Here is a 21,745-nt window from a genome sequence, read left to right on the forward strand (position 1 = left end):
AATTTTTTAATTTTGGAATATAACTTTTGTGATAGTTATAAGTTTATAACATTATAAAAGAAAAAGTTTTAGTAAATCATATGCTTAGATAGCTCAGTTCCATATAATGCATGTGTTCAAAATGGAGAGAGGAGGGTACACGAAAATTTTAATAAAATATGGCTTGTTGTTGTAACATATAATTTTGCCAAAGCGAATTCGTAATCAATTTTAAAATTTGTATGGTAAAACCTTAAAAGTACTGGACAACAATAGCTTTATAATTCATTAATTCCTTATTACTTTTTTTTGCACGTTATAAACTACATATGACATTGCCAAATAATTACAACATGTATCGGCTGTTTTCAAAAATATATAGTTGTAAATAATGTCTGTTTGTGATATGCGTTACATTTTGTAACTTCCAGTACACTTCTTGTTTTTTTTCTTTTGTATAAAACTATTTTGTATGCCAGCTACTTACAACATGCATTTGACGTTTCAAAAGAAGATAAGAGTTACATTTACATTTTGTCTTCATATATTCTCAATTTGTGATAAGCGTTACATTTTGTCTTCATATATTGTTTATGCCAGCTAATTGTAACATGCATTGGCTGATTTAAGAAAAAGATAAAATTGTAAGTAAATGTCTATTTTTGATAAGCGTTACATTTTGTCTTCACTTCTTTTCTTCTAACTTCCAAGTCTAGACACATTTTTTTGCTTCCCCTGTAGAAAAACTTTTCTTTCTTCGGTATATGAAAACAGACAAAATGTAAATGTAACGCCTATATTTTTATGACATATTACACTAGATACAAAATCTGTTACAATTTAATATTTACTTTTGTATTATGTGTGTGTCCAAAATGAATATAAGTAAACCCAAATTCAATTTTTCTGTTTATTACAAACACTTTCCTAGTTTAATATATGAAAATCAAAATAGCCGCAAAAATTTGATCTAAATTTTGAGAAATCGTTATTAATATTTTTTTTGATGCATAAACAAATAATATAAAACTGATGTAAATTTAAAAAGAACGTTATTTAAAAAAATCTTCATTAAATTGGAAATTATAAAATAAGTAAGAATTTCAATAAGTTTAAATCTCCATTTGTGATAAGCGTTACATTTTGTCTTCATAAATTTTTTATTCCAGCTAATTGGAACATGCATTGGACGTTTAAAGAAAATAAATAAATAATTGCAAGTAAAAAAAATTTAGTTGTGATAAGAGTTACATTTTGTTTTCACTTCTTTTCTTCTAACTTCCAAGTCAATATAGTCATTTCAGTTTATTATTAATTTAATACATTCTATATAAAATCTTTTACAATTTAATATTCCTTCTGTCATTTTAACACATTTCACCCTTTGTGCACATTTCAAAACCAGAATTTTGGTTCATGGGCATTACAATAACTAAAAGGTTCCGGTTCGAAGTCCATACATCTCCTCAGCCCTGAGATTAAAGCAGATTCTATGGTCTTGTTCCAAGTGCCACTCGAACCAGCGCCCTCTAAGTTTTTGCTGCTGCTTGTAACTTATTAAAAGTATTAAATAGATGAAAACAGAGGTTAATCCAACGTTATGTTTGTTGCTTTTGACATTGTCTTCTTCAGCGGATTTATTTTTGGGTTCAAACTCATAGCTCCTGTCATCATATCAGACTAATAGTTGCCGCTGCATCTACATACATTGATCCGGACACCACATTCAACAATCTCGTCGAAAGTCACAGCTGAAAATTTTATAATTTTATTTTAGGTTGGACCTTTGAAAATTCAATATTTCAATCTATCACATTAGTATCTCGAACATGGATTTAAACAGAATTACGTCAAAATATCTTGATTTAAAATGCAAACTTAGTTTTAACAGTGTATATTCTGCAGTTTTATTCATAGTTGGTTGAATCTTTTATATTAACTAAAAAATAAAATTATTTAAATATAACATTTACATTTTGAATAGGAGACAGTAAAATTTATGCACGGTTCCTTACCTTATGTAAAGCATATACTATTACAAGTATAAGTAAACCTCTTGGGCTTTTCTTTCGGACCGCATATAAATTTGAATTATTTTATTTGAATCTAATGTAGTATATAAACCTAATCTATAAACTTTATTGCTTCTTCTCCAAGCATCACGAAGTAAATACCCTAAAACAAGTCAATGGCCTCGAGGAGATTGTCGAAATCTGCTGCGGCAGCGATCAAGGCACACAATCTTTTGTCAAGGCCGTCCCTCCACCTCCGTTCTGGCGCTATCTCTGCCTCGGGACACTTCAGCTTGCCTTCTTCCTCTCCCAATTCAATTATTTTCCGGCCTAACGTTAACAGCTTCTCTTCGGTCACTCAAGCCGCAGCTCATGGCCAACTGTTCCCTATTTGTTTACAATTCCCTACTCGGCGTTTTTTTTCCTCGGATACCACCACAGCTAAGGTTCGTGGTCAGTTACGTGTGGATTTTTACTTTACTGTTAGGGAGTCAAATTTGATCGTTACTACTGTTCATAAACTCAATTTCTTTTTTGGTGGTCCCTTTATTATATTATCTTCCAATCATGGTTATTATATTGGCGTTTTTCTTGTATATTTAGACTGGTAAAGATGGTGCACTGTCAAAGTATGGACATGATTTAACTGAGATGGCCTGCCAAGGTAAACTACGTCCTGTGATCAGACGGGATGATGAAATTCGGAGTTGCATCCAAATACTATGCAGGATGACAAAAAGCAATCCTGTTATCGTTGGTGAACCCGGTGTAGGCAAAACCGCTGTTGCAGAAGGGTATAACTCTCAAAATTAATGTTTCTCTACTCATACTTAGTAAATTTTACTAAGACATTTTTAACCTTGGCAGGTTAGCGCAGCGAATTGTGCGAGGGGATGTCCCTGAACCTCTATTGAATCGGAAGGTTCTTTCCTGGAAACTATTTTTAGATCCATTTTTCTCTTTATTTAAAGGGATAGACGAAAAATTTTAACATATTTTTTTTTGGCGTGGTTGCTTCATATATACATATATTGTAGCTGATATCTCTCGACATGGGTTTGTTGGTTGCTCATGTCGTATATACGGGAGACTTTGCAAAAAGGTTGATAGAAATACAGAAGGAAGTAACTGCTTCTAATGGGTATACAATCTTGTTCATTGATGACATCCACTCTCTTTTTCGTGAAGGTGCGCCCTTTCACTATTTAACCTTGTTTACTTGTCATTAGAAAAAAAACTGCATATATCCCCAGTTGAGGGTTAATGTTTTGCTTCTCTGTATATATAGCGTCTAGTCGTGTAGGCCTCTTGAAAAAAATGCTTGGAAAAGGTGAACTACGATGCATTGGTGCAACCACGCAGACTGAATACCGAAAATACATAGAGAAAGATCCAGCTCTCGAGTGTAGGTTTCAGAAAGTGTTATGTGATCAACCATCTGTCGAAAATACCATCTCGATTCTTGGTGGGTTAAGAGAGTTGTTTGAGTTTCACCATGGTGTTAAGATCTCATATGGTTCACTTGTTTCAGCAGCGGTTTTGGCAGACCGCTACATCACTGAACGTTTTCTGCCAGACAAAGGTATAATAACATATATATATATATATATATATTACCAGTTTTTGTTCTTGGGAATTATATATTTTGTTGGCCAAAACACATACCTCAAGACTAGTATTGTTAATTTTACTTTTTCGTTTCAGCTATTGATCTTGTTGATGAAGCTGCTGCAAAGCTGAAGATAGAGATTAGTACTTCTAAACCTACAGAAGTCGATATAATAGACAGAGATGTGATCACACTAGAGATGGAAAAGCTTTCTTTGAAAAAAAGATACTGATAAAGCTTCTAAAGAAAGGATACAGAAGATTGAGAATGATTTGACCACACTCAAGGATAAACAAAAAAAAATTAGTGAGCTAATGGAGCAAGAGAAGTCTCTAATTACCAAAATACGTTCAATTAAAGAAGAGGTAAAATCTCTAACTAATTATGCTTTGATTATATGAACATTAATGTCCTCCTAAACATATTTTATGTTTAATAGATGAATGGAGTGAACCAGGAAATTGTATCAGCTGTTTGTGATTCTGATCAAAACAGTGTTGATGATCTTAAGTATGGAACACTTCCGTCCCTCCAACCCCGGTTAGAAGATGCTGAGAAGAATCTCAAGGATTTCCGAGAGTCTAAACAGTCACTAGTCCGAGAAGAGTTGACAGATCGTGACATAGAAGCAATAGTAAGCAAGAGGACTGGTATTCCACGATCAAATCTTCAGAAATCAGAGAGAGAAAAGCTGGTCATGTTGGATCAAGTGCTCCATGAGAGAGTAGTCGGTCAAGACATTGCTGTACAGTCAGTTGCAGATGCTATCCGTTGTTCGAAAGCTGGTCTTTCTGATCCTAACCGCCCTATTGCTAGTTTTATGTTTATGGGTCCAACAGGTGTTGGTAAAACCGAGCTTGCCAAGGCTCTAGCTGGATACCTTTTCGACAACGAAAACGATATAGTGAGGATCGATATGAGTGAGTACATGGAAAAACTTTCAGTCTCACGGCTCGTTGGTTCACCACCGGGCTATGCGGGTTACGAAGAAGGTGGATTATTAACTGAAGCTGTTTGGAGGAGACCTTACTCAGTTGTTTTGTTTGATGAGATCGAGAAAGCTCACCCTGATGTCTTTAATGTCTTGCTACAACTACTAGACGATGGAAGAATAACTGATTCTCATGGGAGGACAGTAAGTTTCACAAACTGCTTTGTAATAATGACTTCTAACATAGGATCTCAACACATACTTGAGACTATTCGCAACAAAAATGAAGATAGCGAAGAAACTGTTTATGAAATGATGAAGCAACAAGTTGTGGAGTTAGCAAAAGAAACCTTTAGGCCAGAGTTCATGAATAGAATTGATGAATACATTGTTTTCCAACCCTTGGGTTCAAGAGAAATATCCAAAATCGTGGATTTGCTGGTATACTACTCTTCTTTTTTTTTTTTTTTTTTTTTTTTTTTTTGTATTTAGTTTTCACAATTTTTATTTCAATCCATATATTAGTTTGTGCATATATACTTCGTGCCCGTTGCTCTATTCGGTTTTTCTAGTTGTGCAGTTTGGCATAACTGTATTGTTAATTTGTTATTACCATTTGGTGGTGCAGATGATACGACTGAAGAAGAGGTTGGAACAGAATAAAAAAAATCTTGAGTACACAAAAGAAGCGGTGGATCTCATTTCTCAGCTTGGGTTTGACCCTATCAATGGGGCAAGACCGGTGAAGCGAATAATTGAGAAGATTGTGAAGAAGGAAATCGCCTACAAATTTTTGAAGGGACAATTTTCACAGGATGACACAATACTTATCTATGCTGACCAGTCTAACAACAAATTGGTCATCAAGAAGATGGATAATAATGCTCATGTCAAACAAAATTAGACCATTCGTGTTTTGTTCTATGTTTTTTAGATTCATGACTTTAGTGTTCTGTCTTCGTCTTCGTGCATAAGCCTTGGAATAATGTATTAAGATTAATCTATGGATCGTTTGTATTGACATTCTAGTGTTGTACTATTATAGTGCACCTTCTCTGGAATGACGCGGATCTTTCTCTTATGTGGCTTCCGATATATTGAAATCTTTATTCTTGTAGTTTTCGTATTAATTCAAGATTGATACAATAACAGATTATTAAATTAACCATGACTTTTTTACAAATAACTCAAAGATTTGGTGGACACATCAATCTACTGTATAGTTTTCGTTAATTGTGTTATTATAAAGTGCACTTAACATGAAGTTCTTGCGAGATGATCGACTAAAATCAATTCTTTGAAATGTACTTCGGTGACATAACAACTGTAACATTCAAAGAAGATGTTACAGTTGTACACCAAGTTTGATATCACACTGATTTCAAATTTAACTACATTAAAAATAAAAATAAAAATAAACTATATGAATTACCAAATTTTTTATATAAAATTAACACTGACCGAAAATGATATTAGTCAACCATGTTGAAAATTGTCTAGTAACTTTCCGCTTAATCGGATGTCACTTGTCTAGTTGCTAAATTGTTTACCACATCTAAAAAATAATTCTTGTCGCAAACCGATAAAATTGTTATTCATGACACATAAACTAAAATTATTTTTTCTTTATATTGAAAAGTACAAATTTCCAGTTTATTACACTATTTCTAAGATTATATAAAAAAATATATATATATACATACAAAAAATGAAATCTTCTGAGACTTCTTTTGTAAACTTTTATTTTCTGGTTTAGGCAACCAATCTTGGAGTTATTTTCTAAATTAATGTTTGGTTGAAAAAAAAAATGAAATAATTATGGTGAAAGAAATTTTGAAACAAAAGAGTAATTTAGTTAAGCATGAAGCCATGAACCCTTACTTTAGGTCAACTCTTTTTGTCCGTTTTTTAAATTATCAATTGTTTCATGTAAAATTAATTATCCCAAACAACAACAAAAATATTTTTCTAATTAACAAATTCAATTACAAAATAATTCTCTTCTATCATATAAATCTACACATAAATCTACACAGTTCTTTGCCTTTTCTCCAAGAATCCTAAAGTTAAAAAAAACAAAACAAAAAAAAAACAAAACAAAAACCTAAACCAAATCCATGGCGTTAAGGAAATTATCGAAGTCTGCTGCCTTAGGCATCAAGGCTCAATATACTTATTCAAGTCCCTCTCTCCTCCTCCGTTCTCGAGCTATCTCTGGCTCTGCTTACTTCAGCTCGCGTTCCTCTTCCAATTCATTTCTTCTCCGGCCAAATTCCTTCATCGGAAACTGCTTCATCCCTTCGTTCACTCAAGCCGAAGCTCATGGCCAACCCTTCCATATTTCTTTTCAGTTACCTTCTCCGCGCCACTTCGCAGCTTGGGTTCGTGGCCAGTTACAAGTGGCTTCTCAGTTTCTTTCAGTGTTACTGTCAAGTTTGATCCAGTTTGTTCATTATGTCGTTTTCTATATGTATAGACTAATCAAAGTGGAGCACTTGAGAAGTACGGAACTGATTTAACTGAGATGGCTAGACAAGGAAAACTCGATCCTGTCATTGGACGTAATGATGAAATTAGGCGCTGCATAGCGATATTGTGCAGGAGAACAAAGAGCAATCCTGTTATCGTTGGTGAACCTGGTGTAGGTAAAACTGCTATTGCTGAAGGGTTAAAGGCTTGCAATTATATATCCTTTTGTAATATCTCTTGAAAACTTTTACTAAGAGATTTTTTAAACCTTGTTTCTTTAGGTTGGCCCAACGAATCGTAGGCGGAGATGTACCTGAGCATCTCTTGAATCGAAAGGTTCTTTCTTGGACATTATTATATTGCTCCAGTTTACGTTTCACCTTTTCAATAATAAATGAAGAGGCAAACGAAAGATTTTTAACATTCTTGGCTTGATTACTATATAATATAATGTAGTTGGTATCTCTCGACGTGGGTTCAATTGTTGCTGGTACACAATATCGAGGTGATTTTGAGGAAAGGTTGAAAGCAGTACTAAAGGATGTAACTTCTTCCAATGGGCAGACAATTTTGTTCATTGATGAATTTCACACTCTTGTTGGTGCAGGTGCGCTTTCATTAGTATACCGTGTTTATTAGTTTTTATCTAAATGCTTTTTTTGTAGAACCCAAATTAAGAGGATAATATTTAATGGTGAAATTGTTACGCTTGTGTAGGACGTACTAAAGATAGTGCAATGGAAGCGAGCAACATCTTGAAACCAATGCTTGCACGAGGTGAACTACAATGCATTGGTGCAACTACGCTGACCGAATACCGCAAATACATAGAGAGAGATCCAGCTCTGGAGCGTAGGTTTCATCAAGTGTTATGTGATCAGCCATCTGTTGAAGCTACCATCTCGATTCTTCGCGGGTTAAGAAAGCGTTACGAGTTACACCATGGTGTTAAGATATGAGATGGTTCCCTTGTTTCGGCTGCGGTTCTTGCAGACCGCTACATTACTGAACGCTTTCTGCCAGACAAAGGTACCTAACTTGCACCTTCTAGAAAAATTATTTTGTTGGCCAAGAATGCATGGCTTTGTTTCAAAAAAGTGAAAAGTTCTTTGTTTCAGCTATGGATCTTGTTGACGAAGCTGCTGCAAATCTTAAGATGGAGACCACTTCTAAACCCTCTGAACTAGATGAAATAGACAGATCCTTAATTACTCTAGAGATGGAAAAGCTTTCTTTAAAAATGGAAACTAATAAAGCTTCAAAAGAGCGGCTACAAAAGATTGAGAATGATTTGAGCACGCTCAAGGACAAACAGATCAGATTCAATGAGCAATGGCAAATTGAAAAGTCTCTTATTGCTAGAATACGTTCATTTAAAGAAGAGGTAAAATATATATATATCTTCCTTAATATGGTACAAAATACTTGACCTAATGTCCTCTAAAACATATTCAATATTGTACAGATGGATGAAGTAAACCAGGAAATTGAGTACGCTGTATGGGAATCTGATGAAAAACGTGTTGATGAACTTAAGTATGGAACACTTGTATCCCTTCAACTCCAGTTAGAAGAAGCTAAAAAGAACCTCGTGAACTCTCGAGAGTCTGAACTGTCACTAGTCGAAGAAGAGGTAACTGACCTTCACATAGCAGCGATAGTAAGCAAGTGGACTGGTATTCCACTGTCTAGTCTTCAGCAATCTGAGAGAGAAAAGCTGGTCATGTTGGAACAAATGCTCCACAAGAGAGTTATAGGTCAAGACTTGGCTGTAGCCAGTTTTATGTTATAGGTAGCAGATGCTATCCGTTGTTCGAAAGCTGGTCTTTCTGATCCTAACCGCCCAATAGCCAGTTTTATGTCATGGGTCCAACAGGTGTTGGTAAAACCGAGCTTGCCAAGGCTTTAGCTGGATATATTTTCAACAATGAAAACCCAATAGTGAGGCTAGATATGAGTGAGTACATGGAAAAACTTTCAGTCTCACGGCTCGTTGGTTCACCACCGGGCTATGCGGGTTACGAAGAAGGTGGATTATTAACTGAAGCTGTTTGGAGGAGACCTTACTCAGTTGTTTTGTTTGATGAGATCGAGAAAGCTCACCCTGATGTCTTTAATGTCTTGCTACAACTACTAGATGACGGAAGAATAACTGACTCTCATGGGAGGACAGTAAGTTTCAAAAACTGCTTTGTAATAATGACTTCTAATATAGGGTCTCAACACATACTTGAGACTAGTCGCAAAAATAATGAAGATACCAAAGAAGCTGTTTATGAAATGATGAAGCAACAAGTTGTGGAGTTAGCAAGACAAACTTTCAGGCCAGAGTTCATGAATAAAGTTGATGAATAATCGAAAATCGTGGAGTTGCAAGTAATTTACTTTTTTTACACATTTGCATGGTTTTATTTTTTTTTTTACTTTTTTTATTAGCTTTGGTTTGGCATAAAATTTTATTGGTTACCATTGGTGGTGCAGATGATACGAGTGAAGAATAGATTGGAACAGAATAAAATTAATTTTCAGTACACAAAAGAAGCGGTGGATCTCCTTGGTCAGCTTGGGTCTGTGTTTAAAAAAGCGTCGCCTAGGCGCGCCTGGGTGAGAGGCGAGGTGATTATAAGGGTGTAGCGCTTCTAGTAGACGAGGCCAGGCGGTAGACCAAAGGCGCTCGCTTCGGGACGCCTTGCCATGGAGCCCGCCTCATCTCGCTTAGCGCCTGCAATTGTAATAGGTAATATATAGTTAAACCTCAATATCTTCTCAATATTTTCTCAATATTTGCTTACTTAAAATGTTTCTAGAATGATTTTGTTGATTGCCGTGAATTTATTGCTAGAAGCCCTAAACTTTTGATGATGATGAGACAGATTTTTAGGCTTTGTGTTTAAGTTTTAAACTTTCGTTGGATTTGCTTCTACTTTGTTTTCATTTCTCTGTTTCAGACTCATGATTGGCTTTGGCTTTGGCTTTTCCTTTGTTTTCAAATCTCTGTTATAACTATTATTGGGTTTCTCTCTTTCTCTATGTTTCAATTTCAAATGATAAGCTATTGGTTTTAGACTCAGGTTGTGCTTACATGGTAACGAATCGATAATTTATGACTAACTTTATGTCTGTTTTTTGCAGTTGCGCCTCATACACCAAATGCGTGGGGCGAATCTCGCCTAGGCGCAGGGCGCCAAACCTACCCTCTGTCGCCTCACCTCGCCTCTCGCCGTTTAAAACACAGGCTTGGGTTTGATCCCAACAATGGTGCAAGACCAGTGAAGAGAGTGATTGAGAAGATTGTGAAAAAGGAGATCGCCGTAAATGTTTTGAAAGGAGAGTTTGCAGAGGAAGACACTATTCTTCTGGAAGTTGATCACACAAATAAAAAACTGGTCATCAAGAAGCTCGAGAATAATGCTCCCATTGAAGAAATGGCAGCTTAAATTATACAAACAAAATTAAACTAACGCTGTTAGAATAAATTATAACTCGTTTTTCCTATGTTTTGTTAGACTTTATAAATTTAGTGCTCTGTCTTCTAAAACGTACAGATGATGATGTTTAAAGGAGTTTGGTCGAAAGCACATAGAACCATATCAACTTATCCGTTTGTACAAGGTGATATTTTGAGATTTTTTGCTTCAAGAATCAACTACAATAGAACCTCTATAAATTAATACTCGGTAAATTAATAATCTCTATAAATTAATACTCGGTAAATTAATAATCTCTATAAATTAATATATTTATTCGGTCCCAAGTTGGGACTACTGTAATTTTATACATAATTCGATAATATAATAAGATAATAATTTTTTGAAAATTATTTGTAAATATATGGTTCCATCAATAATAGAAATTAATAATTATTTAAAATTATCTAAATAGAAGTGTATATATATATATACACATTAATTTTTATTAGAGTTCATTTTTAATATTTTTACTATATAAAAATCTTTGAGTACTATCTTCAAAACATGATAATTGTTATTTTCATTTTAATTAATTTTACAAAAATATTAATTATAACGATTATATCTTATTTTAAATTTTTTTACCAAATTAGGAAAATCTCTTTAAAATTAATAATTATTAATTTATCGAGAAATTAAAACTTCTATTAATAAATTATCATTAATGTGTTATTAATTTATAGAGGTTTTACTGTACTTCAGCTAGTCAATGCAACTAAGTCGACTTTGTTATTGGGCTTCTGAATTGGCGGTTATTTGTTGTGGGCCGGGTCATTTGTTTGGGCATTCATGAGTTATCAAAAACAAAACAAAAAACTATGTCATCCATGTGCATGGAATGTGACAGTTATTTGTTAAGTGCTTAAACCATCTCCCATGGTATATTTGTTAAGTGCTTCAAATGTATTCTTCATACATGTACTGGAAAATAGCTGTCAAATCTTTTCTTGTAACTGCTAAATAAATTAAAAAAAAAAAAATTCCTTGTCAAATGTAGCTATAACTTTTCCACAATTTTCTTATTACATTAGACACAAAATAATAATAAAAATTACTATTTACTTCTTCTTTTATTTTGGGAAAATATCTACTCTCTCTTTTTGTGTTATATTTGTATCCAATTAAGAATATTTTTTTCCTTTCCTGCTTATGGATTAAATTTAGTTTTCTATAAAAATAATAATAAATAAATAAATGTAAAGCAAAAACAAATAAGAGAAAGAGTATCATAGATTTAAAACTATATGTAGTAACCAAATTATCCAATAACAAATAAGTTAGTTGTTAAGTGAATATGATAATCAAATGGTATTTCAAATGTCGAGCGCGGTTTACAAATTATAGTATTTCAAATGTTCCCGCGTAAAAAAAAAATCACAATATCTATCGGTCGTTGTATAAGTAAATTTATAGATTGTAAAAATCTGGTAATAAAAAGTGACTTATACTAAATTTAAACATTTATATATATATATATATAGATATATATATTAAAGGATTGTATTTTATGTTTTATTTTTCACTTGCTTGTGTGGACCAATCAGTAATCCTTTTTTCCCATCTTAATCCTAATTTTTGATATAAATCAGTAACTAGAGAACCACTAGTTTTACATATCATAAAGTTTTTGTCAAGAAGAAATCTCAAAAATCTGAGAAACTTTAGTTTGAGTTCTAAACCTCCATTTCGTTTCAATATGGATGGAAAGAGGAAGTCGTCACAAGAAAAAGGTATGGATCTTTGTTTTTTTTTTTGTGTGCACCGGTATAGATCTTTGTTTGTATCTATGGATTCATCATACATATTACTTGCAGTTTAGTATTGTCTGATACTCTGATTTTTGTCGGACATGTCGACTGTAGTTGTGTCTATACTATCTTTTCGAGTATATTTTCAAAAAAAAAAATAAAAAAATAAAAAAATAATGATGTCCTTTGAATTCTTTATTTTTTATTTTAGAGAGTGGTCGATGCTGTTCATCCGATTTTTTTTTTCTGTCAACAATAGTCTGAAATTTGATTAGGAGCTTATCAGATTGTTTTGTCTAGACCTGGATATTCCGGTTTGGGGTATGTATTTCGGATTTTCGAGTAATTTGATAAAATGGTTCTACACCTATTTGGGTATTTCTAGTTTTTGGGTCGGATATCGGATAGTACCCAATCAGATTCGGATATCCGATCTTAATAGATTCTAAACCCATTCATATATTTTAAAATTTTGAATATGGATTTGGATCGAATTTTTTGGATCGGGTTTCGGATATTTTGTCCATGTCTAGTTTTTGTCTGTCAACAATACTATGGATAAGAATTTCTTACATGGGAAACTTGTGTAAATATGTGGGAGGCCATTAGGATAATGATTCATTGATTGTTAAGTGATTTGTGCCATATAATTATAGTTTACAGATTGAAAAAATGTAAATAATCACTCTATTTTATATGTTCAGACCTATGTCAAAACGACAACAAAAAGATAAACTTTGGGACACCAGAAAATCAAAAAGCCGATGGAAGCGGTTGCGATGATATTGTAGCCCATGCTTTCAACGCACCAATTGTGTGTGTTAACTTGGAAGAAAATAAGCTTAGCGGCCGAGGTGATAGCAATGATAACGGGCTAGCAAATGATTCGCGTTCAGATGTAAGTGTACATATATATCTCTATATAATAAGAAATGTGGGGATAACAAAAATATTTAATTGTTGTTATGATCTTAAATCTAACATAAGTTCCGTACTCTATTTATTTTTATGTTACTTTTCGTATGCGTAGGAAAATCAATTGGTTGAAGCTTATGTGAGAGGTGATAAAGAAACAAATATAAGTCAAGACAAAGGAAAAGCCATTTTGGACGAAGCTGTCGACGGATTAATGGACGTGCCAATCGTAGATTTGAGTTCGGAAAATGATAGACCTAATAATCGTACCATGGGAAGCTCATTTAAACATGCCATGGTTGGTGGTAGCAGCAGAGGTGGTAACAGTGGTAAAGGGCTAGACAACAATATCTGTTCAGATGTAAGTGTACATATCTCTATATATAAGAATTCTGCGGTAGTGAAAGTCTTTTGTTGCTGAATTAGTTTTTATTATGTGTAGGGAAATGAATTGGTCGAAATCCATAAGAGCAAAGACAAAAGAAAAGCCATCTTCGACCTGAATGAAACTGTTTGGCCAGAAGATGAACCATTTTCAAACATATTTGAGGTTTACCATTTGTTGTCATTGACAAGAATTGTTTAGTTAAAATTGAGATTGACACTGATGATTGTTGTGACTTTTTCTTTATGTAGACAAGTGGAGAAATACCGAAAGATTGTGAGCATTCTTGGATATGGAAGGAAGGTTTTGGTCATGTGTGTTGGATATGTGATATCATTGACAAGGTCAGTAAATATATAATTACGTCATAAAATAATATATTCTTTTTACATGATTAGGATATTTTAAAAATTAAACCAAAAGCAACCGTATTTGGATCTAAGTTCAATCTAGTTTGACTGGATCAAACCGGATTCATAAAGTTTTATCATATATAAAATTAAAAATAAATATATTTTACGTAATTAATATAAAAAATATATGAAACGTAATAATTTGTATAGTTTTATCACCCAGTTCACGAGTTTTTGAATGTTTTTTCTTATGGTTCAAAAAGCTATTTGGTTTTAGAAAAATCACCAATTGAGTTAGCAGTCAAGGCTCTGACTGTAAGCTCAATGCACATTAAAAAAAAAAAAACTGTTTGATTAGATATTGCTTATTGACTATTATTCAATATAATTTGTTATACGATCAGGGTCATCCGGTGCCACCCGGGTTTGGATCGAATAACTCCAGAGATGTTAACCCGGCGGGTTTAGGAACTGGCATTTACCCTCACCCGTTGCACCAAAGTTGTATGGATCTTCGTCACATCGAGATGTTCAACTTTTTATGCAACAATTTGGCTGTGGAAAACCCAAATGGATGCATTCTAGCTCAAGCTCCTGTTTCTGAAAAGACATTCTTGCTTGTCAATTTCATCTCTGGTTACCTTGCGAAGCATCCAGATAGTAAAATTCTCTTCGTGCTTCCCAAGTCGATGTTTGATTTTTGGAAGAGCGAGTTTGAAGAAATGAAGGTAACTGACGTAATGCTGCTAGACTTCTACTCGGCCAAGGCGAATACCAGGTCTCAGCAACTAGGGGTTTTAAACCGGTGGATGATGAGTAACCGGAGTATTATCTTCTTATGCGGCAAGCAGTTTTCCAATATCGTGTTTAAGAGCAGTAGTGGTGTTGAAGTAGAAGCTTCAAATGAATGTAGGAGTATTCTCGTAAATGTTCCTTCACTGGTCATCTTTGACAGAGGAACTGATCCCAAGAACGAGATGATGGGCGTTCTTAGGGATGTTGCTCGTATCAAAACGCCAAAAAAGGTTCTACTCACTAGCACGTTATACCATACCAACATAAAGGAGGTTTTCAACATTCTTGATGTTGCTTTCCCTGAGTTCCTGACACATAACCAAGCTGGGAAACAAGTCTCAAAATTCTTGAAGGTTGAATCTTACACTCATGATCAACCTTTAATGGATTTGGAAGAAGCTTTGCTTAGTCAAGATTCTGATCATGGAGACAAGATTGGTTACTTAACCGAACTAAGGATGTTGACTAACAAGATCATCTACAATCACAATGGAGAGTTCCTTCATGAAGACCCGGGATTGATGGACTTCACGGTGGTCTTAAAACCAACATTAAGCCAAAAGTCAGCATGGGAGGTTGAAAAGAAATCCAAAACCAAGGGTTTCAAAACATGCTCTAACTTGAGTTCAGTCACGCTTCACCCGGTGCTAAGTGCTTTCTCAGATCGTGCTAAGGGTCTTCCCGCCCCTAACAAAGATGAGATGGATGAGATTATCAAGTCAATCGACGAAACAGATGGCGTAAAAACCAAATTCTTCTTGGGTTTGGTGAAGTTATGCGACTATACAAATGAGAAGATTATTGTCGTGAGCCAATATGTCATCCCATTGATATTTCTCCAGAGGCTTGTGGCTAAGATTAAAGGCTGGGAAGATGGCAAAGAAACCTTCATGATTAAAGGTGACACCAGCCATTCTGCTCGTGAAATGTCAATTAATCAGTTCAACAACTCGTATGATGCGAAGATCTTCTTTTTATCAATCAAAGCATGTAATGAGCAGATGGCTCTTACTGGTGCAACAAGGGTTTTAATGCTCGACGTCATCTCCAACCCTTGTATTGCTCGACAAGCCATAGAGCTGACGTATCGTCGAGGACAGCTAAAGAAAGTTTATTCCTACAGGCTGGTGGCTGCGGACACATCAGAAGAAGACGAAGAGATCATCGCAGCTCGGAAAGAGATCATTTCTGGAATATGGTTTGATGGCAAGTCTTATCCCGTTGATGGCAAATTTTGTATTCCGACCATCGATGGAAACTACAGCAATGACTACCTCCTTGGAGCTTCGTATATGAGGGACGACATCAAAACCATATACAAAAGGTTGGTTTAGGGTTTAAGTTTATGATTTATTGTTAATTCGGGTTGGGTTTTTTTTTGTCTATTTGGATGTTCTTAACCAAAAATATTATGTGTTTGCTATTATTCGTTTCCAGGTAAAATAAGAGGCGAGCTCGCATGAAACTGATACAAGTCAAGTCAACAATGACTCTTTTATTTCTGTTTTTTTCTCTCTCTGCGACTGCGTTGGCTTTTTGCTCTGTTTCTTACTTTCTTTCTCAATCGCCCCTATGACTCTTTTTATTTATATGGATTTTATTTTGTTTTGAAACAGAAAAACGGTTGTTATAATAATTCTGGATTGTCGATTTATGTGTGAAAAAACCATATTCATTCTGTCTTTTGTTAATCCAATTTTAAAACTTTTGGCACAAAATATATTAAAACTGATGATATATGCATTATCTTTTGTAATTGACAACTTACTTTCTCAATCAAATTAGCATTTTACATGATATTTTAGTATCAGAGAAAAATTATAATTGAAATATTCTTTTTTTTTTTTTTTTCTTTGCTCTTACGATTAATTGGAAAAGTTACAAAAATGAATTCTTCTTTATGTTTCTGAAATTTTTTTTTTTAAAATATAGGTTTCTGATATATTCTTCTATTTCATTTTAAACTTTCTATTTCTCTACTAGACAAACGTTTCCTTTTTAACAAATGTACGAATATTTATTACACACTCGTTTGCTTTTGCTTCTTCACCAAACACTAATTTGCTTCTTCTCCAAGCATTCCTAAAACATCCTCTTTTAAAACACTAAACCAAGCTCCTCCTTGGTCAATTCATCTTCACATGGCGTCCAGAAGATTGTCGAAGTCTGTTTCTGCAGCCATCAAAGCACACAATGCTTTTTCTAGACCTCTCCTTCCACGTTATCGCGCTATCTCTGCCTGTGCTCAATTCAGCTCGCGTTCCTCTCCCAATTCCTTTTTCTCCCGGCCAAATTCCTTCATTGGAGTTCCTGGAGACGGTATAACTTCGGTCACTCAAGCCGCTTTTCGTGGCCAACTGTTACCTCTTTCTCTCCAGTTCCCTTCTCTGCGCCGCTTCTCTGATAAATCAGATCAGGTTCCTTGTCCATTTTAATTCATTAGAAAAGGGTGGTTATTATATGTAATAAGGTGATATTTTTTTCTTTCTATATGTAGAGTAATGATGAAAAGGAAGCACTTGTAACGTACGGAAATGATATAACAGAGATGGCTAAACAAGGAAAACTCCCTCCTCTCATTGGACGTGATGATGAAATAAACCGTTGCATTCAAATACTTTGTAGGATGACAAAAAGCAATCCTGTTATCATTGGTGAACCCAGTGTAGGCAAAACCGCTATTGCAGAAGGGTAAGGCTTTGTACTTATATCTATCCCTTAAACTTATGATTGTATGTACTGAGAGATGTTAACCTTTTTCAGGTTAGCCCAGCGAATTGTAAAAGGAGATGTCCCTCAACCACTCTTGAATCATAAGGTTAATCACTTTTTTTTTGGGTTTTTTTTTTTTTTTTTACCTTTTCTCCTCAAAGGGTGAGAGCAAAGATTGTAAACTGTTCATTTGTAATGTAGATTATATCCCTCGACATGGGTGCACTGATTGCTGGTACACAATATAGAGGAGAATTTGAGGAAAGGTTGAAAGCAATACTGAAGGAAGTAACTGCTTCTAATGGGAAGAAAGTCTTGTTCATTGATGAGATCCACACTCTTGTTGGTGCAGGTGACCTTTTCATTATCAAACAATATCTAAATTAAATGCACCATTGCCTCAACAGTTGACTGATATGTTATTAGTATTATCCTTATGTAGGAGCTTGTGAAGGTGATTCAATGGATGTGAGCAACCTATTGAAACCAATGCTTGGAAGAGGTGAACTGCGATGCATTGGTGCAACTACGCTGACTGAATACCGCAAATACATGGAGAAAGATCCAGCTCTGGAACGTAGGTTTCAGAAAGTGTTCTGTAATCAGCCATCTGTTGAAGATACTATATCGATTCTTCGTGGTTTAAGAAAGCGGTACGAGTTACATCATGGTGTTAAGATATCAGATGGTTCCCTTGTTTCAGCAGCAGTTATGGCAGACCGCTATATAACTGAACGCTTTCTACCAGACAAAGGTATACAAACTTACACCTTCTTCTGATTCGATCTTGGCATGTTTTTCTTGGGAAATGGTTTTGTTTTGTATATAAAGATAAAGTTTCTTTGTTTTTTCAGCTATTGATCTTGTTGATGAAGCTGCCTCAAAGTTGAGGGTTTCGACCACTTCGAAACCAACTGAACTCGATGAAATAAACAAAGCTGTGATCAAACTGCAGATGGAGAAGTATTCTTTGAAAAGGGATAATGCTAATGCTTCTAAAGAACTTCTACAGAAAATGGATAATGATTTGACCAAACTCAAGGATAAACAGAGAGAACTCAGCAAGCAAAAGGCGGAAGAAGAGTCTCTCATTACTAAATTACGTTCATTTAAAGAAGAGGTAAATTTCCACACTATGGGTTATTATGTTACTATCATACTTAAATATAATTCTTAAAATATAAGAAACCAAAAAAAAAACGTTCGACCAGTTTCTTCTTATGTATATAGTAGTTGTAGTACTTGTGGTGGTTTCTTACGTTGCATGATATAAATGGTCAACATTAATGAACAACTAAACATGATCTATATTGTTTTACAGATTGATAAATCCGCTGAACGTGAATGTGGTCTAAACCGTACTGCTGAGGTGAAGTATGGAACACTAATGTCCCTCCAACGCCAGTTAGAAGAAGCTGAGAAGAATCTCACCAATCCCGGAGACACTAATCAGTCACTGCTACAAGAAGAGGTAACCGATCTTCACATAGCAGAGATAGTAAGCAAGTGGACGGGTATCCCACTATCAAACCTTCAACAATCAGAGAAAGAAAAGCTAGTTTTCTTGGAAGAAGTGCTTCACAAGAGAGTTTTTGGTCAAGACAAGGCTGTCGAATCGATAGCAAATGCTATCCGCTGTTCAAAGGCTGGTCTTTCAGATCCTAACCGTCCTATTGCGAGTTTTATGTTCATGGGTCCAACAGGTGTTGGTAAAACCGAGCTTGCCAACGCTCTTGCTGGTTACCTTTTCAACACTGAAAACGCGATAGTGAGGATCGATATGAGTGAGTACATGGAAAAAAACTCAGTCTCACGGCTCATTGGTGCACCTCCCGGTTGTGCTGGTTTCGAAGAAGGTGGTCAGTTAACTGAAGCTATTCGGAGGAGACCTTACTCGGTGGTTCTGTTTGATGAGATCGAGAAAGCTCACCCTGATGTCTTCAATATCTTTCTACAGATACTAGATGACGGGAGGATAACTGATTCTCAAGGGAGGACCGTAAGTTTCAGAAACTGTTTTGTAATAATGACGTCTAATATAGGATCACACCCTATACTTGAGACTTCCCGCAACAATAAAGATAGCAAAGAAGCAGTTTATGAGATGATGAAACGACAAGCTGTGGAGTTAGCAAGACAAACTTTTAAGCCAGAGTTCATGAACAGGATTGATGAATACATTGTTTTCCAGCCGTTGGATTTAACAGAATTATCCAAGATCGTCGAGTTTCAGGTACTTTACTTTATATACACACTACTGTTTAATACAAATCCTCTCTTATTGGGTTTATAGGCCTAGGCTATTGAGTTTTGGCTTTGGTCCAGTTTGGTTTGTGTTTGGTATAAATGTAATGTTACTATTTGGTGCAGATGAGACGAGTGAAGAATTTGTTGGAACAAAAGAAAATAAAACTTGAGTACACAAAAGAAGCGGTGGATCTCCTTGCTCAGCTTGGGTTTGACCCAAACAATGGGGCAAGGCCGGTGAAGAGAGTGATTCAGGAGATAGTGAAGAAGGAGATATCCTCAAAAATTTTAAAGGGAGAGTTTACAGAGGAAGACACTATTCTTCTAGATGTTGACAAGCCAAACAACAAATTGGTCATCAAGAAGCTCGAGGGTAGGGCTCCTGTTGAAGATATCTCTTTTTCTAATGATGATCATGTCTTAATTAAGGATTAATTATATTTGCCGACAAAAGAAAATGGGAACATTTTTAATCAAATGTTTGAGCTGTGACTAATGAGATAATTTGTGGGTTAAGTTGTAAGAATTATTTGGGGTTCACAAGAGTATTAATCAGTGTGTTCGGGTTTTTACTTAAATTATTAAATTTTATATGATCGTAAGGAAAGATATTTTATGTCTTCCGACTGTATATAACGGTGCTAGAATATAATCAAAAGGAAAGGTAATTGCACTGTTTTTTTCCAACAAAGGTGTATATTGAAATTGACCGGTAAATTCAAGTAGTTCTGAAAGTTTTTTTTTGCATGAGAAACGTTTTCATTAGAAAAACCCGCTTTAGAGCTTCATGGCCAGTTTTTCACAGGGTTTCTACCTATTAAAAGATTAAAAAATAATTATAAAGTAGGAGAGAGAATCATAAATGGTTTGAAAAACTCTGAAAACTTTGAGCAAAATTCATATGATACTTGATTCTATACAATTGGTTAAATAAATATTTTATAATCTATTTATTTTTTAAATGTTTTTTACAATATAATTAAAATAATATTTATGAGATACCTATAGAGTTTCTTAGCGAAAAAGACGATCTTAGCATTACATATAAGAGCTATGCGAGGCGAAAGCAAAAAAAATATATATTATATGATTTGGGGCCGGAGGTAAAAAAAAAAAAAACTATATGCACATAATTGATGAATACATTGTTTCCAGCCGTTGGATTTAAAACAATTATCCAAAATCATCGAGTTTCTGGTAATTTAAATTATTTTAACTAAAAATTTGTGCCTAATATTATATATTAGTTAAAATTAGAAATAAAAGTAAAAATTTACATAAAACTCAAAGTTTTATTTATATATATTACCGAGCTAATATTTACTTTTGGAACCATCTCAAGACAACTGTTTTATCTTCCTCTAGAAAAATAAAATATACGTGAAATATTGAAACTCGTTTAATATACATTTCTTAGTAACACCTGCATTGTAGTGTAAATGGATGTTTTTTTTTTGTCAAAAAAAAAAAAAAAGATTCTACAGTCAACATAATTTAAATTACTTACCTATAAAGCCCATAAAAACATTGTTACCAGTCAATTTTTTAAAAGTGGATGCACATTTATTGTAGTCAAACTAATATAATAGGAATTAGTCATTTTTTTGTTGACTAGAAAAAATGAATTATGCTTTGTAGTATTATTTATTTATATAATCACAACTAAGTTTTGTGTAAAAAATAAATAAATAAATGTAAAGCCAAAAGCAAAAGCAAAAGTATTAAATTTGACCATATACATAGTGTAACATCATGAGCCTGAATAGGTGGGAGTCGGTCCATACCAACAAAAATTTTAGGGTTGGTCGATTTAGTTTTATATCGCCCGGTTTAGCGGGTATTGGAAAAACCCTAAACTTCTCCTATAAAAGATTGGCGCCCTAGTTGTTTTGTGGCAGAAAAGCATGTGGCCGCCTCCTTTAGAGAAAGAGAGAAAGAGTTTTTGGGTTGTGAGATCAAGTGATAGAGAAAAGAGAAGAGCTTTTCTTGGTTTGGTTCTTGCTTTGGTGTGTGAGAAGGAGATCATAGTGTTGTTGTTGCTATGTTGGGTAGTCTTTGTCCAGATTTCGTTCTTGTTTTGAGGTGAGTGTATGACACCATAGCTTATCTAAGCGTTAAGA

At 34.5% G+C, this 21,745-nt stretch overlaps 4 protein-coding genes and 4 pseudogenes across 5 annotated transcripts; all 8 read left to right on the forward strand.

Moving 5' to 3' along the window:
* The first annotated feature begins 2,167 nt into the window (after window positions 1–2,167).
* LOC104753979 (chaperone protein ClpB4, mitochondrial-like) lies at window positions 2,168–3,832 on the forward strand. The gene is made up of 6 exons (XM_087492831.1): window positions 2,168–2,437; window positions 2,595–2,785; window positions 2,859–2,913; window positions 3,029–3,179; window positions 3,280–3,573; window positions 3,696–3,832. The coding sequence occupies exons 1-6, from the start codon at window positions 2,168–2,170 to the stop codon at window positions 3,830–3,832; spliced, it is 1,098 nt and encodes a 365-aa protein (XP_087348957.1).
* Window positions 3,833–4,039: 207 nt separating this feature from the next.
* Window positions 4,040–5,121, forward strand: LOC147925987 (chaperone protein ClpB4, mitochondrial pseudogene; annotated as a pseudogene).
* A 38-nt stretch (window positions 5,122–5,159) lies between these two features.
* On the forward strand, window positions 5,160–5,435 carry LOC147925988 (chaperone protein ClpB4, mitochondrial pseudogene; annotated as a pseudogene).
* Window positions 5,436–8,120: 2,685 nt separating this feature from the next.
* Window positions 8,121–8,792, forward strand: LOC147925989 (chaperone protein ClpB4, mitochondrial pseudogene; annotated as a pseudogene).
* Window positions 8,793–8,863: 71 nt separating this feature from the next.
* LOC147925990 (chaperone protein ClpB4, mitochondrial pseudogene) lies at window positions 8,864–9,355 on the forward strand (annotated as a pseudogene).
* Window positions 9,356–9,481: 126 nt separating this feature from the next.
* LOC104753980 (chaperone protein ClpB4, mitochondrial-like) lies at window positions 9,482–10,437 on the forward strand. The gene is made up of 2 exons (XM_087493423.1): window positions 9,482–9,561; window positions 10,236–10,437. The coding sequence occupies exons 1-2, from the start codon at window positions 9,482–9,484 to the stop codon at window positions 10,435–10,437; spliced, it is 282 nt and encodes a 93-aa protein (XP_087349549.1).
* Window positions 10,438–11,970: 1,533 nt separating this feature from the next.
* LOC104753981 (chaperone protein ClpB4, mitochondrial-like) lies at window positions 11,971–20,243 on the forward strand. Of its 2 annotated transcripts, XM_087491907.1 has the most exons (12): window positions 12,090–12,200; window positions 12,923–13,116; window positions 13,249–13,494; window positions 13,576–13,683; window positions 13,770–13,862; window positions 14,276–14,869; window positions 17,413–17,484; window positions 17,580–17,730; window positions 17,821–18,132; window positions 18,233–18,498; window positions 18,700–19,611; window positions 19,749–20,243. In XM_087491907.1, exons 1-12 carry the CDS (start codon window positions 12,167–12,169, stop codon window positions 20,058–20,060), a joined length of 3,294 nt encoding a protein of 1,097 aa, XP_087348033.1. In that variant the 5' UTR covers window positions 12,090–12,166; the 3' UTR covers window positions 20,061–20,243. The 2 variants fall into 2 exon arrangements, with proteins under 2 accessions (XP_087348034.1, XP_087348033.1); XM_087491908.1 differs by lacking the exons at window positions 17,413–17,484; window positions 17,580–17,730; window positions 17,821–18,132; ... (1 more) ...; window positions 18,700–19,611; window positions 19,749–20,243 and adding an exon at window positions 16,104–16,384 and having other exon boundaries at window positions 11,971–12,200; window positions 14,276–15,990.
* LOC147925991 (chaperone protein ClpB2, chloroplastic-like) lies at window positions 16,808–17,361 on the forward strand. Its single transcript, XM_087491909.1, has 2 exons — window positions 16,808–17,083; window positions 17,164–17,361. Exons 1-2 carry the CDS (start codon window positions 16,808–16,810, stop codon window positions 17,359–17,361), a joined length of 474 nt encoding a protein of 157 aa, XP_087348035.1.
* Window positions 20,244–21,745: the final 1,502 nt, after the last annotated feature.

The sequence above is a fragment of the Camelina sativa genome, chromosome 16 (genome assembly GCF_030686135.1).
Source record: "Camelina sativa cultivar CO46 ecotype springtype chromosome 16, ASM3068613v1".
NCBI lineage: Eukaryota > Viridiplantae > Streptophyta > Magnoliopsida > Brassicales > Brassicaceae > Camelina > Camelina sativa.

Bases quoted from the DNA above. Each gene is read 5' to 3' on its own strand.
- LOC147925991 (XM_087491909.1), top strand. From the start codon at position 16,808: ATGGCGTCCAGAAGATTGTCGAAGTCTGTTTCTGCAGCCATCAAAGCA. The intron at 17,084-17,163 runs GTTCCTTGTCCA...TTCTATATGTAG, and splicing joins TCTCTGATAAATCAGATCAG to AGTAATGATGAAAAGGAAGC.
- LOC104753979 (XM_087492831.1), top strand. From the start codon at position 2,168: ATGGCCTCGAGGAGATTGTCGAAATCTGCTGCGGCAGCGATCAAGGCA. The intron at 2,438-2,594 runs GTTCGTGGTCAG...TTGTATATTTAG, and splicing joins CGGATACCACCACAGCTAAG to ACTGGTAAAGATGGTGCACT. The intron at 2,914-3,028 runs GTTCTTTCCTGG...CATATATTGTAG, and splicing joins AACCTCTATTGAATCGGAAG to CTGATATCTCTCGACATGGG.
- LOC104753980 (XM_087493423.1), top strand. From the start codon at position 9,482: ATGATACGAGTGAAGAATAGATTGGAACAGAATAAAATTAATTTTCAG. The intron at 9,562-10,235 runs GCTTGGGTCTGT...TTTAAAACACAG, and splicing joins GCGGTGGATCTCCTTGGTCA to GCTTGGGTTTGATCCCAACA.
- LOC104753981 (XM_087491907.1), top strand. From the start codon at position 12,167: ATGGATGGAAAGAGGAAGTCGTCACAAGAAAAAG. The intron at 13,863-14,275 runs GTCAGTAAATAT...TTATACGATCAG, and splicing joins TATGTGATATCATTGACAAG to GGTCATCCGGTGCCACCCGG. The intron at 17,485-17,579 runs GTTAATCACTTT...TTTGTAATGTAG, and splicing joins AACCACTCTTGAATCATAAG to ATTATATCCCTCGACATGGG.